Genomic DNA, 23,247 nt, shown 5'->3' on the forward strand with positions numbered 1-23,247 from the left:
CCAAATATTAGGTAACACTTCTTAAATTGCACTGATATTTGGATACCATGATTATGAACTTGCGTGAACTTATTGTTAATGACCATAGTAAATAAATTTTAAGAACTGTAGGGATGTCAGAGAGAGTATCACTCAGACATAAGGGATTCAAAATTTGAATATGAGGAGTACGTGTATGGAAAGAACAGGCAGGACATGGGGAGCTGTTATTCTCTTAGTTAAGAAGCATATTAAATCTAAGGCAGTGCATCCAGTCAATATGGGTGTCCAGCACAATGTTGAGTCAGTTTGGTATAACATAAGCACTGGAAAAATAAAAATTAGTGTTGCCTCTGATGAGTATAACAAACAACTATACAGAGAAAGAGTGGGCCAGTAAATCACAATGTCTTATAATGGGGATTAATTTTCCAGATAACGACTGTAAAGTTAAGATAATTTTGTGGATTGGTGGATCGGTCACTCACACACACACACACACACACACACACTAACAACACTTGTGGATTTATTGGATAACTTTTCTACAGGAGCATGTTAGAAGCAAGAGTAAGCAATACTCTTGAACTGATCATTAACAGTGATTCTTCATGCATTAAGAATTTGCAGGTAAAAGATCCACTGGATGGCAATGATCATAGTATACTGATGAGGGATTTACATAAAAAAACTTAAGTACCATCAAGAGGAAAGGGAAGGGCTTTTTCAGAGGTGACTACAGCAGTTTCACACAGTTTTAAATTCCATGCAGTGGTAGCAACTGATGACTTTACCAGCAGCAAATTCAAAATAGGAAGCATTCAGGGAAGTAATTTTAGAAGGCTACCAGGCTATTCATACCAATTAAGAAATACTATTTAATTAAGGCCTAGACCTAAATGGATGTCAGATGAACTGATTAGACTTGAGGCAGAAAAAAAATACATGGGATACATATAAATTATCAAGTGATATAGAAGCCTAGAGTAGATATAAACTAGTCTGTAATCAAGTGACAGAGGAGGTTAGGCATGCTAAGACAGATTAGAGAAGTCTCTGGCAAAGAATACAAAGACTTCTTTACTTATATTAACAGTAGGAGGAAGGGACTGAATCACATTGGTGTACTTTATGTTGATGACCTAACTGTTAATGATCCTGTTTAGGTTGCTGAGAGTCTCAACAGGTATTTTACATCTACATTCACACTTGAGGAATTCTTCATGGAAAGGGATGGCAGAAGTTTATCAAATTTGAGAAAAGAGCTAAATGATTTTAAAAAGAACTAAATGATTGATAACTCAGAGGAATGTGGAACAGAAATTGTTGGGGCTCAATGTAAAAAGTGCAAAAAAGGCACCTGGAGTGGATGGGATCTATCCAATTATATTAAAGGAAACAGCAAAGGAAGTAAGCAAACACTTAGCCATAATTATGAAAGCGTCCTTGGATTCAGGGGAGGACCCCATGGACTGAAGCTGTGCAAATGTATCCCCACATCATCATCATCAGCCATTTTCAATCCACTGCAGGATGAAGGCCTCTCCAGCAACTTTCCAGTTCCTTCTGTTTTGAGCAATGGACATCCATTTACTACCCACAAACTCATGAATTTCATCTATCCATCTCTGCCTTTGTCTTCCATTTTTTCTTCTAGCTCCTCTTGGATACCATTCTGTTATTTTCTTAGTCCATCTGTCATCATGTCTTCGAGCTATGTGTCCTGCCCAAGACCATTTTAGTTCTTTAGTATCCCCACAAAGGGTATCAAAAGGTGAGAAGAAGAAATTTAAGTTAAACATAAAAAGACACCAGAGGTGGATGGGATATATCCAGTTATATTAAAGGAGACGGCAAAGGAAGTAAGCAAACCCTTAGCCATAATTATGAGAGCATGCTTAGCCTCAGGGAAGGTCCCCAGGACTGGAGATGTGCAAATGTATCCCCAATTCACAAAGGGGGGGAATCGAAGGGCGACACGAGTAATTACAGACCAGTTAGTTCAACTTTTGTTACAAGTAAAATAATGGAGTCACTGGTTAAAGATGCATTGCAGGATCATCTAGACAAGACCCCAATTCACAAAGGAGGATCAAAGGCTGACACAAGTAATTATAGACCTATGAGTTTAACTTCTGTTCCAGGAAAATTAATGGAGGCACTGGTTAAAGAAGCGCTGCAGGATCATCTAGACAAGCCTTCAGTTATAGCTCTGACACAGCATGGTTTTGTTAAGGGAAAGTCTTGCCTGACCAATTTGATTGGATACTATTAGCATTAGCATTAGCAGAGGCATATGATGCAAGAAAGCAAGCTTATTCAGCATCAGCCAAAAAAAAAAAAAAAAAAAAAAAAAAAAAAACACCCACTCCCATTTCACCCCTCCGTTCGTTCGAAATACCTGTCCAGTTGAGCTTTAAATTTGTTTAGGCTATCAACTTCAACAACAAGTGATGGAAGTCGGTTCCACCAACCAACCACCCGCTGGCCAAAGGCAAATTTCCGCACATCTATCCGACATCCGTCCTTCCTCAATTTGAATTTATGCCCTCTGAGGTGATTATTCTGAGAAAGATGAAGAATCCCATTGGCATTGAGCATGCTCAAACCATTCAAAGCCTTATACACCTCTATCAGATCACCTCGCCGGTGCCTAGTCTCCAGACTCTGTAATTTGCAAAACTTAAGCCTTTCTTCGTAAGAGCAACCCTTTGTTCCATTTACTAATCTTGTTGCCCTTCTCTGTACCCGTTCCAGCAGCTCTACATCCTTCTTGAAATGAGGCCTCCAGACCTGTATACAGTACTCAAGATGTGGCCTTACCATTGCCTTATACAAGGGAATAATCACCTCCTTATCCCTGCTAGAAAAATTCCTGTATATCATTGACAAGACACCATGCGCTACTCTTGCAGCTCGTCTGCACTGCTCAGAGAACTTCATATCTGCCTGCACAATTACCCCCAGGTCCTTTTCATTCTCCACCACTGTCAGTGTAGTACCGCAGAGTTGATACGTTGCTCTGGGGTTACTGTTTCCCATATGCAGCACTTTACATTTGTCGATGTTAAACCTCATTTGCCACCTCTCAGCCCATCTGTTCAACCTTTCCAGATCCTGTTGCAGCAGCATAGCGTCAGTATTGTCCTTAACGACCCTGCCAACCTTTGTATCATCTGCAAACTTGGACATTAAACTTGATATCCCATCATCAATATCATTCATAAACACCGAAAACAACAACGGACCCAACACTGAACCTTGAGGAACTCCACTAATAACATTAGTCCACGTTGAGCAGTGTCCATTGATTACCACTCTCTGTCTTCTGCCACTCAACCATCCCCTTATCCATAGCAGCAATTTGCCTCCAATGCCACACTGCTCCAATTTGTGCAGCAGTCTTCCATGTGCAACAGTATCAAAAGCCTTTCTAAGATCCAAATATATAATATCAAAGTTATTCCCTGCATCCAGTTCTTTTGTGACTACATCATAGTATCCAATCAAATTGGTCAGGCAAGACCTGCCCTTAACAAAACCATGCTGCGTCTGAGCTATAACTGAATTCTTGTCTAGATGATCCTGCAGTGCTTCTTTAACCAGTGCCTCCATTAATTTACCTGGAACAGAAGTTAAACTAACAGGTCTATAATTACTTGTGTCAGCCTTTGATCCTCCTTTGTGAATTGGGGTTACATTTGCACATCTCCAGTCTATGGGCACCTCCCCTGAGTCCAAAGAAGCTCTCATAATTATGGCTAGGGGTTTGCATACTTCCTTTGCTGCCTCCTTTAATATAACTGGATAGATCCCATCCACCCCAGGTGCCTTTTTTATGTTTATCCTCAACAATCTCTCCTCCACTTTCCTCTCAGTTATTACAAAATCATCCAGCTCACTGCCAATGTTTACTTTACCTACATCATTCTCCTTCCTGAATAACTCCTCATGCGTGAATGTAGATGCAAAATACTCGTTTAGATTGTTAGCCACCTGAGCAGGATCCTCAACTGTTGAACCATCAATATCCAGTGGACCAATCTGATTCATCCCTTTCCTTTTCGAGTTCAAGTATGTAAAAAACTCTTTTCTGTTTTTCTTTGCATCCTTTGCCAAGGATTTTTCATAGTCTGCCTTTGCCTGCCTAATCTCCTTTGTGACTTGGTTACAGACCAACTTATATCTATCATAGGCTTCCATGTCACCCATTAATTTGTATGTATCCCATGCATTTTTCTTCTCTGCCACATGTCTCATTAGCTCATCTGACAACCATTTAGGCCTAAACCTTGAACAATATTTCTTAGTTGGTATGTAAAGCCTGGTAGCCTCCAAGATTAGTTCCTTGAATGCTTCCCATTTTGAGTTTGCTGTTGGTAACATCATCAGTTGGTCCCACTGTATAGAATTTAAATACTGTCTCAGACCATCATAGTCGCCTTTACGAAAACAAAAACCCTTCCCTTTACCTCTGATGGTAGTTACCTCCTTGAGTAAATCCCACTTCAACACACTGTGATCACTGCCACCTAGTGGTTCATTTATCTGCAGGTTCTTAATGCATGAAGAATCACTACTGATAATCAGATCAAGAGTATTGCTCCCTCTTGTTGCCTCACGAACATGCTGATGTAGAAAACAATCATCCAATAAATCCACAAAAGCCTTGCTAGTGTGCGAGTGACCAACCCACAAATTCCAGTCAATGATGCGGTCACAAAAGAACTATGATGCAGTCACAAAAGAACTGGATGCAGGGAATAACTTTGATATTATATATTTGGATCTTAGAAAGGCTTTTGATACCGTTGCACATGGAAGACTTCTGCACAAATTGGAGCAGTGTGATATTGGAGGCAAATTGCTGCTATGGATAAAGGGATGGTTGATGGGGAGAAGACAGAGTGGTAATCAATGGACACTGTTCATTGTGGACTAATGTTATCAGTGGAGTCCCTTATTGGGTCCATTATTGTTTTCTGTATTTATAAATGATATTGATGATGATGATATATCAAGCTTAATGTCCAAGTTTGCAGATGATACAAAGGTTGGCAGGGTTGTTAAGGACACTACTGACGCTATGCTGCTGCAACAGGATCTGGAAAGGTTGGGCAGATGGGCTGAGAGGTGGCAAATGAAGTTTAACATTGACAAATGTAAAGTACTACATATGGGAAACAGCAACCCTAGATCAACATATCAACTCTGTGGTACTACACTAACAATGGTAGAGAATGAAAAGGACTTGAGGGAAATTGTGCAGGCAGATATGAAGTTCTCTGAGCAGTGCAGTGGGCTGCAAGAGTTGCTCATGGTGTACTGTCAATGATATATAGGAATTTTTATAGCAGGGATAAGGAGGTGATTATTCCCTTGTATAAGGCAATGGTCAGGCCACACCTAGAGCACTGTATACAGGTCTGGAGGCCTCATTTCAAGAAGGATGTAGAGCTCCTGGAACGAGTACAGAGAAGGGCAATAAGATTAGTGAATGGAACAAAGGGTTGCTTTTACGAAGAAAGGCTTAAATTTTGCAAATTACAGTGTCTGAAGACTAGGCACCGGCGAGGTGATCTGATAGAGGTGTATGAAGCCTTGAATGGTTTGAGAATGCTCAATGCCGATGGGATTCTTTCTCTTGGTCAGAATAATCACCTGAGAGGGCATAAATTCAGATTGAGGAAAGACAGATGTAGGATAGATGTGCAGAAATTTGCCTTTAGCCAGTGGGTAGTTGATTGGTGGAACAGACTTCCACCTTTGTTGTGGAAGTTGATAGCCTAAATAAATTTAAGGCTCAGCTGGACAGGTATTTCGAACGAACGGAGGGGTGAAATGGAAGTGGTTTTTTTTTTTTTTTTTTTTTTTTTTGCTGATGCTGCATAAGTTTGCTTTCTTGCATCATATGCATCTACTAATGCTAAAGACTGCAGCAATAATTCAGACACAGCATGGGTTTAGGAAAGTCTTGTCTGACAAATTTACAAATTTAATTGGATATTATGATGTGGTTACAAAGGAACTGGATGCAAAAAATAATTTTGATATTATATACTTGGATTTCAGGAAGGCTTTTTACAGTGTTGCACATGGAAGACTGCTGTACGAATTGGAGCAGAATGGTATTAAGGGTAAGTTGCTACTGTTGCCTGGTGGCAGCTTATTTTATCAGCAATAGCACACGTAAAAGCTCTTCCTGGGACACAGCAACAGCTATACTTTTTTTTCTTGGTATCAAATGAACATATGGAGCCATGCTTATATCTCTGCAAAACAGGATACTAATGAGCATGTATACCCTTTCAATGCTGTATTTATAGAAAAGGCTGATGCAATACCTTGCAATTGCTGTCTGATACAATAGAAGTTATCTGACACAATACCTTCGCTTTGCGACAAACAAAATTACTGTAATCAAACAATATCTTATAAGTTTCACTACAAATGTTGCTTTTTTTTTTAAGGTGGTGCAATTTTTTTGTACACCACTGTAATATAAAATATCAGTTTGTTTATATCAAATTTTAATCATAAAATTATAATTACTTATTTATTGTAAGTAAATAAGTCAGTAATACAGTCAGTCACAAAAATACAGTCAGTAATACATGAAAATTATAATTAATGTGATGAATGTGGTTGTAGAGTGCAACTAAGTTTCATAATATAGGATTTTAAAGTACAGTAGAGCATCAGTTATCCAGAATAATTGATGTCAGACCACTTGCAGATAGCCAAATTTTTCGGATAAGCAAACGTTAAGGTAAAATTAAATTTATTTAATCTTACCTTACAATTAAATTAAAAAATTAAGGTCAATTAAATAAAAAAAATTATAAACCAATCTCACAAAACAGAAACATCTATCCAGGCATTTTTATGATTTTTATACAAAACAGGAAAATTAGAAAGATTTTTAAATGATCTGTTTTTTTCACTTGCCAATAACGAGAACGGCCAACTGTGCATCCAGTAACATTTGCACACATAGCAACTGTAACTCGCTCTTTTCTTATCTTAAAACCTGGAATTTCTCTTTTCTCTTTTAGTGGCTACGGTTTTTCTTGGTAATGCTTTCCATAATATGCCAGTCTCATCAACATTATAAGCATTTTCTTTCTCTTAATTTGCTATAATTGAAGCAAACTTACAAGGACACCGCTGCTGATTCGTCTGCAGAAAGTTTCTTGCCTTGAATATCTAGTTCACATATACCGTGTCTCACTTTAAAGTTTTTCAGCCAACCTGTGCTTGTCTTAAAATCTTCATTATCTCTTAATTTTTGATTAAAATCCAATGCTTTTTCACACAATATTGAGCCAGACACTGTCAGAAGAGAGGTTCATCTAAACTTCGCTTCTGAAGGGAAAAAAAAAAAAAAAAAAAAAAAAACATAAATAAAGTACACTCTAAAGCAGAATTTTCAGGTTTCGACATATTTTTCCTGCTAGATCCTCCTTCACTATCCGTAATGAACACAAATTCTGTTATAGCATTGGAATTTTTCTTGATGTCATGAATTGTTGAAGTCCCCACATTAAATTCTTTGGAGAGATTTCCTAAATTTTCACCTTTTCTAATTCTATTAATAATTTCCATTAATAATGTTAAAACTATGTTTTCATTTCGTTCACATTTTACTGTAAAAATTGAAAAAAATAATAAATCGCACAGTTTTGGGCTGATATTATTCTTACCGGTTCTGGAGCTAAACTAATCTGAAATTCCCAATAGTTTCTGTGATATTTTTCTAAAGACATTTCTGAAGGCCACATAGAATTCTAGAGGTCACAACCATAAAACAATTTGCAGTTTTCAGTTTATTGGGCTTTTTGTTTGTATAATTTGTTATAAACGGGTAGTAAACTCAATCTCTCGCTTATTAGAATTGAAATTCAATTTGCAAAGGTGATCACTATAACTGCCGCTTACTGTACTACTGTTTAAAAAAAAAGAAAAAAAAAAGAAGGATCAGCATTTCAAATTATTCTGGATAACTGACGTTCTACTGTACTAGTTCCAATTCTTAAAAAGACATGTAAATGCAGGTTAGTTAGAGTTGATCATATTTTTGATTTTACATATTTCATTTTTGAAAAGGTCTACTCACATATACATGTACTTTCGAAAATTGATGTAACCTTTCTTGCAAAATTTTTAATTTTTGGATAATGTTGAATAAAACTGAATTAGATTTTTATTATTAAATATTGTCTTCAGTGCATCATTAGACTGAAGATCTACTAACTCTAATTGTAAATTCTCATCAACACCATTGATAGGTACATCAAACGATTTTGAAAAAGTTCAAACACCTTTGAATTATTTTTAAAATCTAGCTACAATTTTCCTGCAACAAACTAATGTTTTGAACATAATTTTCAGTGTAAAAATTACAACTAGGCATATTTTTAGACAAATTATAACATGGAAAATGTGAAAAATTATTCCAAAGTAATTGACTTTTAAATAACTCCAGTTTTGTTTCACATGCTTTGATATTATAATACAATTCATTGACAGTTTGTTTCTTCCTTACAGTTTCATATTAAGAAAACTCAGGTATTCACATATATCTGTTAAAAAGGCAAAGTTCACAACCATTTGAGATCTGACAGTTCCAGAACAAGTTTCAAATTTTCATTCATAAATAGACCTATTTTGATCCTAAGTTAAAAAAAAATCACTTCAACACATTACTGTGACTCAACCATTGTACTTCCGTGTAGTACAGCACATCACTGTATTTGGCCTCAATAGTTTCAAGAACATTTTTGATGATTCAGACCAGTCCTGCGAGTAAAATTTACTGTTGATAATTCCAGTTGACATGACTGAATCTACGCCCAAAAATTTTCCACACGAAGACTGCTGGTGTGGAGTCTTTCAAATATAATGAAATTGTATTGGTTTTTTAATATGTTTACTTGTTTGTTTGTTATTTGATTTTTAGGAGCATTAGCAACTAAGGCCATATTGTTCCGGGATATGCGGTGGTCATTCCCTGACCTTTCCGCATCTTCCGTATTTGGTGGTGATGGGCTCTAACCCCGGTCTACTCAAGAAGCGTGTGCTACGCACTGCTGCTCCTTCCCACCTGGCTACGGAGGCGCCCAATATGTTTACTCTCAAGATATTTATGAAGCTGACCCATGGGCCCAATTTTAGTACCAACCATATTTTTAGAATCATCCATTGTAACCGCTGATAACAAATCAATTCAATTTGAGGCTGTCAATTGTTTCTGACACACTCAAAAAAATTTTCACCTTCTCTTGTATCTTTCAAGTTTTTTAATGCAACTTGCTCTTCAGTTACTGCAAAATTTTGATTAACATCTCAGATATAAATTAGTAATTGAACTGTATGGCTTGTATCTTCACTCTCATCAATTGCTATTGAAAAAAAAAGTGTGAATTCAAGAACTTTTTCTAAGAGTTGATTTTGAACATCAGCTGCTAAATCTTCAATTCTTCTCATTACAGTTGATGAAGATAAACTTACAGACGCAAAATCCTTTACTTTCTAAGGACATATTTCTGCAACTCCCAAACAAATTAATTTTACAAATTCTAACTCTGTAAAGAGTCTTCCTTCTTCGGCAATGATTTGGTAGGCTCAAAAAATAGCTCTAACTGCAGATAAATTTTGATCAGTAAAAGTTCTAATTTCTGTTGTTGACTTTGAAAAGTTTGGATTGGTTCTTGGGGTTTTTTCCTGCTGCAAAGCTCCTTGAAATTTATCGTAATTTGAGGCATGTTTTGTGGTGTAGTGACGTTTCACATTTATATTCCTTGGACACCGACAAGGTTTCGTTGCAAATAAGACACTGTGCAAGTATCACTGAGCAGTGCAAAAAAGTAATTAATTGGCCACCGCTCATTAAAAAGGCAACACTCAGCATCAACTTTTCTTTTTTTCAACTTCAACTAGGTGGTATATGACTCATCAACCAGTGCAATACCACCACTTTGCTTATTGGAGGATTGAAGTGGTGGAACCCATGTTTAGTCTATAGAGCTAAGTTCTGGTCAACCCTTCCCTATCTCTTCCATCATGCAGTATGACCGATGACTTTTGAGGTTATGATGAACATCGTGGTGAGATCCAATATTCCTTACATTTCGAGGGTACAGCTCTAAAACGGTGTTCGCAGGCCGGCCGCTAGTTACTACACCAGACCGAACCTATTGGTAACCCTCTAGGAGGCCCCCGGATCAGCTAGTGTATAATCTTGCTACCTCTACTCTGCCAGATAATGACTGGAGAGAGTCCGAGTAGTGTGTATGTGGGGAGCATTGTCAAGGTCACGTGATGTCAATGATCTGGGTACATTCTTACCATGTGTACGCCGTATCCAAAAATTTCATTACTTCATACAGCATGTCCCACCCACTTTTTTTTACTATTGAATACACCATGAATTGTTAAACTAATAGAGAAAGCTTATCTGCAAAAAGATCTAAACCTCCCAAGCACTTCCTAATTCATTTCACAAATATACTTGGTCTCAATTCAAATCTCAAGGACGTCCATTTCCACTTGCAGTCTGCCAAACCCCATGTACTTTTTCTGACAGAATCTCAGTTATTGGTTGATTCAACTACTGCTCATCTCAGATGCCCAAATTATTCGCTGTATGATTCCTTTTGCCTCAAAGGCGAAAGGAATCATACAGGTGGTACTTGCGCATATGTCCGTTCTGATATTTCCTGTCAAAGACTTGGCAATTTGGAATCTCCTCTCTTTGATCTTCTCTGGCTTAAAATCTCTCTACCTCATTGTGTCACATTCATCTGTTGTCTCTACCATTCTCCCAACTCACACTAATCACTTGGAGCTCTTTGCCTTCCTCTCTTTGCAACTTGACTTTCTCCCGTCCAACTTTCCTAACAGTGAGGTAATTTTCCTTGGTGGTTTTAATGTTCACAACTGCAGCTGGCACCTCCATAGCCAGGTGGGCAAGAGCAGCAGTGCATAGCACACGCTTCTTGATTAGACTGGGGTTCGAGCCCGTGACCACCAAATACGGAGGATGCGGAAAGGTCAGGGAATGACCACCGCATATCTCCGGAGCAATATGGCCTTAGTTGTTAATGCTCCTAAAAACCAAACAACAACTCCAGCTAGCTTCCGTTTTCTAGTCACACCGACCCAGCTGGTCGAGATGCTGAGGCTTTTGCAATTACTAATGACCGTGTACAGATTGTTCATTTGCGTACAAGAATACCGGACAATCCTAATCATACAGCCAACACGCTTGATCTTTTTCTCACAAACAACCCTTCTAAGTACACAGTCGAAGTGAGAGGTCCTTTAGGCACTTCAGATAACTTGGTGATTGTCTATTCTCCAATGGAGCCTTTATCTCATGGCTATTCCAACCTCATGCTGTTTGGCATTACAAGAATGCAAAATGGGATGACCTAAGAGATTTCTTTTCTTCTTTTCCTTGGTCGGCTTACTGTTTCAAAACTTCTGATGTCAACGTTTGCTCAGATCGTGTCAGTGAAATTATTCTTGCAGGAATGGAATCCTTTATCCCACACTACACTTTAAAATCTCGTCCTTTATCTAAACCTTGGTTTTCCAATAAATGTGCTAAGGCTGTTCAAGAGAAGAATGTTGCATATCGTAATTGGCTTGTTTCTAATTCTTCAGTTTCATTTTCTGCCTAAACTAAAGCTCTCAACAATTGTAAAGCAGCTATTAATCAGTCCAAACTAGAGTTTGAACAGGCTAAGAGTAGAAAACTTGCTTCTTGCCCTAATGGTAGCCGAGCATTCTGGTCTCTTGCCAAAGCTATTGGCCGCAACTTTTGCCCGTCTCTGCTCCCACCTCTGTCCAAACCGGATGGTTCTGTTGTCACTTCAGCCAAGGATAAAGCTGACCTGCTAGCATCCCATTTTTCTTCCAACTCATGTATCAATGATCTTAGTAAAAAACCTCCCACCATTCCCAACACTCTCCAGTCAATGCCTCCTGCGGCCTTCCCTCAAAAGGATGTCAGAAGGATTTTGATGAATCTTGATGCTAAGAAAGCTCCAGTTCCCGATGGTATTTCTCCACTTGTTCTTAAAACCTGTGCTCCTGAACTTCCTGCTATTCTTTGCTGCCTTTTTTCACTTTCTTATTCCAGAGGTGTTTTTCCTTCTGCTTGGAAATTTGTTCATATCCAGCCAGTTCCTAAAAAGGGTGACAAATTCCTCCCATCCAATTATCATCCCATTGCAATTACTTCTACTCTTTCTAAATTAATGGAGAGAAATCAATTAACCACCAACTCTTAAACTACCTAGAAACCTACCGTCTGATCAATGATCGCCAGTATGGATTCCGTCAGTGTCAATCCACTGGTGATATTCTGGCTTATGTTACCCATTTATGGACTAATTCAATGGAAAGGTTCGGCGAAACACAAGTAGTTGCTCTTGACATCTCAAAGATTTTCGATCGTGTTTGGCATAAAGGTCTTCTAAACAAGCTTCCATCTTATGGTTTGCCAACTGTTTTTAGTAACTGGTTATCCAGATTTCTCTCTGATCGCTCACTGAGGATGATGGCTCTCTGTCTTCTAACTTCTCCACTAATGCCGGTGCACCCCAAGGTTCAGTTCTTTCCCCCACTCTTTTCCTCTTGTATATTAATGACCTTCTTTCATTGATTGGAAATACTATCCATAGTTTTGCCGATGATAGCACATTGCATTCTACTTTCCATTTTGAGAAACCTTGCCCTGCTCAATCAGCTTCAACTTCTCAAAAACCTGCTGCCAATTCCTTAAATGCCAATCTTCAGGTTAAATCTCCAGTTGGGCAAAGACAACTCAGTTGATTTCAACCCTTCTAAAACTCAGTCTTGTCTTATATCTCGCAAACAGGATTCTTCTGCTCCTATGCTTATCTTTCGTGACACTCCGATTTCTAGGTAAAATGATATACATATCTCTTTTGGAGATTACCCAGACTTCTAATCTCTCTCTCTTGGCACAAGCACATTACAAATATTGCTTCCTCTGCATCTAAAAAAAACTTGGTTTTCTCTTTCGCTCTCGGCGTTACTTTTCTTCCAAACAGCTGCTCACTCTGTATAAATCGCAAATCCACCCTGCCATGGAATATTGTTCCCACATCTGGGGTGGTGCCCCCAAAACCTCTCTCAGGCTTCTTGATTCCATTCAGAAAAGGGCAGTTAGGTTAATTAATGATTCATCTCTAACAGAGTCTTTCCACTCACTGTTTCTGCTGAATGCCTCTTCTACAGATACTTCCATGGGCACTGTTCTTCTGAACTGGCTTCTGTAATTCCATTTACTGTCCAACTTCAAACTCACAGAACCAACTTTTCATCTTCCTTGTTTATTCATTCAACTTCCGTTTTCTGGAACAACCTTCCTTCATCATACGTATTTCCTGAAAATTACAGTCTACAGAAGTTCAAGTCCAATGTCATCAAATATCTTCTTTCGTCTTCTCAACCTCCAACCGAAGCACGGTACTAAGTAATATAGGTTTACATAAAAAAAAAAAAATTAAAAAAATGCTTGTGAATATCGAAATAAGCAAGCACTGATATGTCTTAAAATTTTATGAAGCATTTTAACATAAAAGGTTATTATATTCATATCACATGAAATTAATAATATAGTTTATTAGGCTGTTTCCCTATAAACACTATTATAATATAAAACTGTATTATTAATTATAATACAGTTTAATAAGGTGAGGTTTCGGGTATCTTATCAATACCCATCATCAGACCATGCTGTGGGGAGAACAGAAAGGGCTACACATTTGAATATTTTAGGATATTACAGTTACAATTACCAATAATACAATTTGCAAATTATTAGCATTAGCATGAGTACAGGCATATGATGCAAGAAAGCAAGCTTATGCAGCATCAGCCCAAAAAAAAAAAAAAAAACACGCTCACATTTCACCCCTCCGTTCATTCCAAGTACCTGTCCAGCTCAGCCTTAAATTTATTTAGGCTATCAACTTCCACAACAAAGGTTGGAAGTCTGTTCCACCAACCAACCACCCACTGGCTAGAGGCAAATTTCCGTACGTCTATTCTACATCTGTCTTTCCTCAATTTGAATTTATGCCCTCTCAGGTGATTATTCTGAGCAAGAGAAAGAATCCCATCTGCATTGAGCATGCTCAAACCATTCAAGGCTTTATACACCTCTATCAGATCACCTCGCTGGTGCCTTTCTTCATAAGAGCACCCCTTTGTTCCATTCACTAATATTGTTGCCCTTCTCTGTACTCGTTCCAGCAGCTCTACATCCTTCTTGAAAATAGGCCTCCAGACCTGTATACAGTGCTCTGTGTGGCCTGACCATTGCCTTATACAAGGGAATAATCACCTCCTTATCCCTGCTAGAAAAATTCCTATATATCATTGACAATACACCATGAGCTACTCTTGTAGCCCGTCTGCACTGCTCAGAGAACTTCATATCTGCCTGCACAACCACCCCCAAGTCCCTTTCATTCTCTACCACTGTCAGTGTAGTACCACAGAGTTGATACGTTGCTCTGGGGTTGCTGTTTCCCATATGTAGTACTTTACATTTGTCAATGTTAAACTTCATTTGCCACCTCTCAGCCCATCTGCTCAACCTTTCCAGATCCTGTTGCAGCAGCATAGTGTCAGTAGTGTCCTTGACAACCCTGCCAACCTTCCTATCGTCTGCAAACTTGAACATTAAGCTTGATATACCATCATCAATATCATTTATAAATACAGAAAACAATAATGGACCCAACACTGAACCCTGAGGGACTCCACTAATAACATTAGTCCACGATGAGCAGTGTCCATTGATTACCACTCTGTCTTCTCCCCATCAACCACCTCTTTATCCATAGCAGCAATTTGCCTCCAATGCCACACTGCTCCAATTTGTGCAACAGTCTTCCATGTGCAACAGTATCAAAAGCCTTTATAAGATAGATCCAAGTATATAATATCAAAGTTATTCCCTGCATCCAGTTCTTTTGTGACTGCATCATAGTATCCAATCAAATTGGTCAGGCAAGACTTCCGCTTAACAAAACCCTGCTGTGTCCGAGCTATAACTGAAGTCTTGTCTAGATGATCCTGCAGTGCTTCTTTAACCAGTGCCTCCATTAATTTTCCTAGAACAGAAGTTAAACTGACAGGTCTATAATTACTTGTGTCAGCCTTTGATCGTCTTTTGTGAATTGGGGTCACATTTGCACATCGGTCTGTGGGTACCTCCCCTGAGTCCAAGGAAGCTCTCATAATTATGGCTAAGGGTTTGCTTACTTCCTTTGCTGCCTCCTTTAATATAACTGGATAGATCCCATCCACTCCAGGTGCCTTTCTTGTGTTTATCTTCAACAATTTCTCCTCCACTTTACTCTCGGTTATTACAAGATTATTTTAACGACGTTTCAAAGAATAGTGTTGAGTGGAAATAACAGAATTAATATCTAACAAGACTAAGCTAACGACACAGATGTGTCAACACTATTAATCATCGGATGAATGTTAAAATAATCTGTAAAATGTGTTTTTCATAAATTTTATTGTTATCTAATATAAACATTCATTTTTACAATTTAATTGAAATATCTGCAGGTCATAGTTTGGGGACCCCTGGCATATATCCTATAATCTTAAGGGAGGCTGCAAGTAAGTTGTTGTTGGTTTTATGGTGCAATGGCAGCTAAAGGCCATTATGCTCCAAACAAGGCAAGTGAGTGCATTGAGTCATTGATGTTAATTATGAGAGCATCACTGGACTTGGGAGTGATTCTGCTGGATTGCAAATGTGCCTATGTATCTCCAATACATAAGGGTGGTTCTAAGAGTGAAGTGGGAAATTACCGGACAGTTAGTCTAACTTCAGTAGTAAGGAAAATCATGGAGACAATGATCAAGGATGGAATTCAGGATCATTCAGATAGAAATGGAATTCTGAAGGATACTCAGCATAGTTTTGTAAAGGGAAAATCATGTTTAACTAATCTGGTTAGCTATTTTGACAGGGTCACTCCTGAGCTTGATTTAGGAAATAATTTCAACATTGTTTATTTGGATTTCAGCAAAGCATTTGACTCAGTCCCACATGAGCGGTTACTTTATAAGCTGGAACAGGTTGGAATCACAGGGAAAAATCCTTAGATAGATAGCTGGATGGCTTCAGGGAAGGAGGCAGAGGGTTGTGTTAAACGGTTATTCCTCAGATTGGGTTGATGTAAAAAGTGGGGTTCCCCAAGGATCAGTATTGGGACCACTGTTGTTTTTGATTTTCATAAATGACATTGATGAAGGGAAAGAGGGCGTGATGTCTAAATTTGCAGATGGTGTAAAGATTGGTAGAGTAGTTAATGATCACTGCCACAAGCAGAGCTTCTTCAGAGTGACCTAGACAGACTTCAGGGATGGTCAGAAAAGTGCCAGCTATGCTTTAATCCAGCAAAGCGTAAGGTATTAAATCTTGGGAACAATAACCCCAAAGTAAGTTATACACTTGGTGGAGATGAACTACAGTCAGTAGCGGAAGAAAGGGACTTGGGTGTTACAATATGGTCCGACATGAAGTTCTCCGAGCACTGTAGACAGGTTGCAAGGAAGCCCATGGTGCCCTATCGATAATTTATCGAACAATTGCTAGTAGAGATAAGGATGTCATAATCCCATTATATAAGGCTATTGTTTGACCACACTTGGAATACTGTGTTCAAGTATGGAGACCACACCTAAAGAAAGACATTGTGCTTCTTGAAAGGGTTCAAAGACAGGTAACTCGCCTGGTGAGATCAGCAAAAGGGCGTCCATATGAGGAAGGACGTCAAATATGTGGGTTGCTGAGCTTGGAGACTAGGCACCTTAGAGGAGACTGGATTGAGGTGTTTAAGGCTTTGAGAGGCATAAGTAAAATGAATGAAGACGAAATTTTCACGGTTACAAATGATTCTAGAACTAGAGACCATAATTTCAAATTACAGGGAAGATGTCTAGCCTGGATTGCAGGAAGTTTTATTTTAGCCAGCGAGTTATAAATTTCTGGAATAAGTTACCTACTCTGGAATAAGGTAGAGGCTGACAGTTTGGGGAAATTCAGAGGTCAGCTGGATAATTACCTATCGCAGGAAGGGCATAGGTCATCTATTTCCTTTTCTCTTATTATTTATTTTTCTTCTTATTATTACTATTTTATTTATTTATTTTTAGGCTGGTGTAGTATAAGCCATAGGCTTCCTTGCACCATGTGGCAATTGCTAATACTAACCATTTTGATATAAAACAAATGGACCTCCGGCGACAAACTGAAAAATCTTTGTTTTGCTCTACCTTCTGAGAAAGATGTTACTACAACGTGCTGTTCAATTCATCCATGATCCAAATATCAGCAATATCCTTCTGAATATATGAGAGGGGCTATATATGTTACTGACTTTACCAGTAATGAAAGATGTTTCTCAAAATTGAAAACAAGTTTGCTAGTAAGTTCGACCTGACATCAACTAGGATGTATTTCACTAGGATAAAACTCAAAGTAAATTTTTAGTTTTTAAGATGTGTATATTGTGTTTTGTTTTCCTGTCAATTTTACAGCTAAATATAGTTATTTTCAAATAATAATTTATTTAATAAAAACTGTTTTATTGTCAAATCTTTATTTCTCTGAGGTAGTTATTTTTTTTATTAAAAATCCATATTAATTTTTTTTTTTTTTTAATTATAAGTGAAATAGGGATACAGTAGAATCATGTACTTCAAGTACATGATTCTATTGTTTTGTTTTTGTTTGTTTACCCTGGGGTCCCTGACTGTACTGTTCTTTACTCCCATGAGTGGCAATGATTATACAACTATGCATTTTTTAAAATAAAAAATGTTAATAACTGCAGCAATTTTTTTTAGATCTTGTAACACATGGTCTCTGATTTTTTCAGATTTAAAGTGGCAGCATATAGGTACAGTGGACCCCTGCTTTACGATTGGTTCACTATACGATCAAACCACTTTACAATGGACTCTCCATAACAAAATGCCATTCACTATATAAATGTGGTAAGTGCTGGTCATTGTGATCAAGTTTGCGAATTGAATTTTAATTCTATTAAATGACAATTCTAATAAGCGAAAATAGGAGGAAGATTATCCACCGGCTATAAAAGTAATGATCACAAATTTACACTTTATTACATTACCAATTAACAAAATTAAATGATACGTGAAAATCAGAAGAATATTTTCCACAGGTTTACAAAATACAAATAAATTTATGCTTACATACATAGCTTAATTAATATGTACTGTAATATATACATACTAACTAGTTGATATTTCTGTTTGCTGACATTTTTTTCGGGGGAGAGAGATTGTAAAATTTTAAACAGTAAAAAAAAGATAAGCAATCAATAACAAAGAAAACGGCACACACACACAAATTGCAACTAACACGATACGCACAAGTGAGATACAGAGTAACAGGTTTATGAAGCTTAAAAAATAGAAATGAGAGAAGATTCTGAGAATTTGTTTATATGATTGAAGATTTCATGGAAGGGGAAACACATTTCACCATAATAATGTAAAACCCACAGAATTCCAGCTATCGGTATTATCACAAATGCAATAAGATAGAGTTTATAATAGATTGCACTAATAGAAAAGCCCAATAAAACAGAAACTGCAAATTGTTTTTGTTTTATGGTTGTGACCTCCAAAAATGTGCTTAAGAAAAATATCACAAAGGTGTTCAAAAATTGATTCTTATTACCGAACATATAATAACAATGAAAGTGTAGTGCATTTTAATGATTTGAATTGGATTTTTGAAATTTAAGCAGCTGATTCCACTAACCAGTGATCATGTTAACTGGTGCCTACTTATTTCACTTTACAAGATGGGCTTATGATTGTCTCTGACCAGACTACATGGTCCTCTCTCTCAGCTAATAGCAGCGTTTGTGTTGGTCATGTGTTTTGTTTTTGCATCCTTTAGTTGAAGTTATTTTTTGTGTTGTGCTTTAATCAAGTTTTTTAATCAATATGTACAATTTCCATTATAAAAATCACCTTTTATAGAGATAAACAGCTTAGTTATATAACAAAAATTTCAACTTCCAATGTCTTGCAACAAATTACCAAAAAACAAATAATTTTTATATCACATACTTGAATTTCAAAAAAGCTTTTGACACTGTTGCGTATGGAAGACTACTGTACAAATTGAAGCAGAATGGTATTAAGGGTAAGTTGCTACAATGGATTAAAGGATGGTTGAGTGGGAGAAGACAGAGGGTGGTAATCAATGGGTGCTGCTCTTCGTGGACTAATGTTATTAGTGGAGTCCCACAGGGTTCGGTCCACTGTTGTTTTGTATATTTATCAATGATATTGACGAAGGTATATCAGGCTTAGTGTCAAAGTTTGCAGATGATGCAAAGGTTGGCAGGGTTGTTAATGACAGTAATGGCAGTGTGCTACTGCAACAGGATCTAGAAAATTTGGGCAGATGGGCTAAGAAGTGGCAACTGAAGTTTAACCTTGACAAATGCAAAGTACTACATATGGGTAGAAGTAACCCCAGAGAAATGTACCAACTGTGTGGTTCCTTTTTTCTGTAGAAAATGAAAGACCTGGGAGTAATTGTGCAGTCAGATATGAAGTTTTCTGAGCAATGCAGACAGGCTGCCAGGGCAGGTCATGGGGTTTTGTCAATGATATATAAGAATTTTGCTAGCAGGGAAAAGGAGGCCATTGTCCCTCTGTATAAGGCAAAGGTCAGGCCACGCCTTTAGTACTGCGTACAGGTTTAGGAAGGATGTAGATTTGCTTGAGTGTGTACAGAGAAGGACAACAAGATTGGTGAGGGGAATGAAGGGATCCTCTTACCAAGAGAGGCTTAAATTCTGCAAATTGCAGCGGCTGGAGACTAGGCACCTGCGTGGTGAGATGTATAAGGCCTTGAATGGGTTGAGCACGCTGAATTTTGATGGGATTCTTCCACTTGTTCAGATTACGAACCTATGGGGGGCATAAATTGAAATTAAGGAAAGACAGATGTAGAATAGATGTGCGGAAATTTGCCTTTAGCCAGCGGGTGGTTAATTGCTATAACAAACTTCCACCTGTTGTTGTGGAAGTTGTTAAGTTAAATAAATTTAAGGAGGAACTGGACAGGCATTTAGAGGGAATGGTTGTGTGAATTTTTATTTTTTTTATTTATTTATTATTTTTTTTTTGGCTGATGCTGCATAAGCTTATACACTTGCTTTCTTGCATCACATGCCACTACTACTACTACTACAATGTGTTATTGGGTTCACATGATATTTTCACGATATGATGGTGTCTAGAACGGATTAATAATGCAAAATGGGGATCCACTGTATATCTCAGTGAATTATTTTATTCTTGTTAGCAATTCTATATTTGTCTTAACTCTAAATTATCACATAAAATTATATATAATATGTGGGTTGCAGAAATATAAAATAAATTATCACATTGCCAATTTTGCAACTGCAGTTTATAATATGACCATGTACAAATTCTTAGTTTTAATTATCCTTCCCTCCCCAATCAAGAATAGTATACCCATTTTAAATATTTTATTTTAATATATTTTCTTAATTTTTACACATTGAGATTTATTAAAGCTATTTCAATAAAATGGCTGGGTCATTATTTTTTACTTTTTTTTTTTTTAAATCAGAACATAAGTATAAATAATTATATTCCTAAATTGTAGTAGTTTAGTTTAAAAAAAGTTAACCTTAACAGGCACGTATATTAAAAAAAAATAACAAATATTTTATTGTAAGCAAGTTCCACTACTAACAACAGCACTTATGGAGCATTTGAACTTGCATGCCAGAGGGTTTTAGAACATAATTGATTTGTGATGTGTACACGATTAAATACAAGGATAAATGCTTAAAAAGAAGTGCAGCTGTGCAAGGACAAACTCTGACAAAACACCAGACATTAACTGTAACTTAATATTCTGTACTAAGCCCGCCCACACACACACACACACACACACACACACACACACACACACACACACACACACACGGGGAGAGGGGGGGAACACTGCACCATTCAAAATACAAAGGCAAAAGATGGCGGGTTGACAGGATTCACCCATCCTACAACATAAAGGTTAGGCCATCAAGAACGATTTGGATCCTGTATGTTTGGGTTTGCTGATCTGTCTGAGAGTTGGCCAGGGAATATCATGTAAGTGAACTTGAACCTGCTATTCAACAGAGTAAGAGTTGGCCAAGAATAGTATTTTTTGGGGGTATGTACCAACAATGATCTCCCAGACAGAGTTGGCCAACTATTGTTGTACAATTTAACATAGGAATTTAAGGTTCTAGATGAAAGATTGTTGAAAATTTAAGGTAGTTAAGTATTTAGGTACACAATATTGAAGAAGAAATGCCAGTTTTCACCATTCATCCATTTTAACAGACTGCAGCTAAGACCCATGTCTCTGTAGAATACAAAATCAGTGTAAAAGGGAAACAATGTATCTTCACAATAAATCAATATTAGACACAATAAATATTTCAGAACCCATAGTTTCCATATTGTATACATTTACCCTAACTATGAACATTAACCATACCACAGTATTATGAGATTTTTAGGGTGGGAATCAAAACACCATTTATTATTAGCAGTATGACTGAGATCCTTATGCTCACTATGGGAATAACAACACTGTCAAATGCAGGAAAATGTCTGAATGGTGTAAGCATTTTTGAAATTGAAATATCTGCAGATTTTTCAGCATTTAATTGCAGGCCAAATCTAGAGAAATAATTTTCGGACGAGCCAGTGCCGAGTTAAACTGTTAATATTAATAGCTTCCAAAGGATATCATAGCTTCCAAAGGATTATGACATATGTGGTCCACTTCCAAAGGAAGTGGACCACATATGTCATAATCCACATTATCCCTATATGCCATAAAATTTATTGAATAAGAAAAGCCAGGAGCACTCCATTTCGTGAATGTGTCTAACAGAGTAGTCATTTGCTGTAAAAATGTGATATAAATGATAAACGATTTCCATATACATAATTTGATCTAAGAAAATGTTCTAATTAAGAAATTTGAAAGGTTTTAAAATGTTTTAAGCAACAACAAACAGGAAAGACAAAACTTACATCTGGATGTTCTTTAACTGGCACATATACTTTTTCTGATCTTGCAATTATAGTTCCATCAGCATCTGGCAAATCAAGCGGTTTTCTCTTTGTTCCATTTATTTGAAACAGCGAACTTCTTACTTTGCCTATTTCTGTAATAGAATACAAAGAAAAAACAATGTATATATTCAGATCTACAGGCACTCCTCTAGCGTCCTTTATGAAGAGAAACATTAACCATACCATAGTATTATATTTGCATTACGAAAAAGAGGTGGCCAACAGTGTTGAATCCAGAGAGTTTGCACCGGGAGGGAGAATGTAAACTTTGGGGGGTACATATTTTTTTTTTTATTATTATTTAATATTTACAACATATGTATATGCTACAAAAAATCTGTATATTTATGCATAAATATAAATTTATTCATAAATATACATTTTATGCATATTTATGAATGTTACAATAACAGAATGAGAAAACCAAATAGGAAACAAAAGGAAATATTTATTATTTAACATCTAAATACTAATAGTCAGTTCACAAAAACCACATTACTGACAATAATCACAGTTTAATATGAAAATCACTGATTAAAATTTGCAAAAAAAATAATTATACAAATTATAATCAAACATGCAAGTACTGTATTGTAATAATGTTATTCTTCTTTGCTTTTTCTTTGCATGTGTATCAATCATTTATTAATTTTCCCGATAACTCATTTGGGTCCTCAGCTTATTTTCATGCAATCTTGCAATATTACAGTACAGATGCATATATAAAAAAAAAGGTTATGAAATGTATTGTTTATAGGCTGCAACCAAACCATCTTTTTTATGGTATACAAAGGAAGACTTAGCCACAAGTAGACTCTTGCTGTGAAAAAAAAAAAAAAAGGAATGTAGCGAAGTTGCTGCAGATTGAATTAGTGGCTGCAGACTCCCCTGAAAGCCACGGGACACTTTATAATTACAATGGTATCTGTCAGGAACCAAATCAGGTGAACCTATTCGCAGCGTGCAATCTTGTTTGCGATATACAAACAAAGAATTAGTCGCAAGTAGACCGTTTGTGTGAAACACTATCAAGAGATGGTTTGT

General features: G+C 37.1%; 1 protein-coding gene across 2 annotated transcripts in view; it reads right to left on the reverse strand.

The window, feature by feature from the left end:
* The window catches only part of LOC150083653 (protein held out wings-like), a 150,988-nt gene that overhangs the window by 68,256 nt on the left and 59,485 nt on the right, over positions 1-23,247 (reverse strand). For both annotated transcript variants that reach the window (XM_090377421.1, XM_090377420.1), the window contains exon 2: positions 22,162-22,295. In XM_090377421.1, coding sequence (XP_090233547.1) covers positions 22,162-22,295 — 134 coding nt within the window. The remainder of the gene's footprint in view (positions 1-22,161; positions 22,296-23,247) is intronic.

The sequence above is a fragment of the Mastigoproctus giganteus genome, chromosome 7 (genome assembly GCF_048544385.1).
Source record: "Mastigoproctus giganteus isolate SK-2022 chromosome 7, ASM4854438v1, whole genome shotgun sequence".
Taxonomy (NCBI): domain Eukaryota; kingdom Metazoa; phylum Arthropoda; class Arachnida; order Uropygi; family Thelyphonidae; genus Mastigoproctus; species Mastigoproctus giganteus.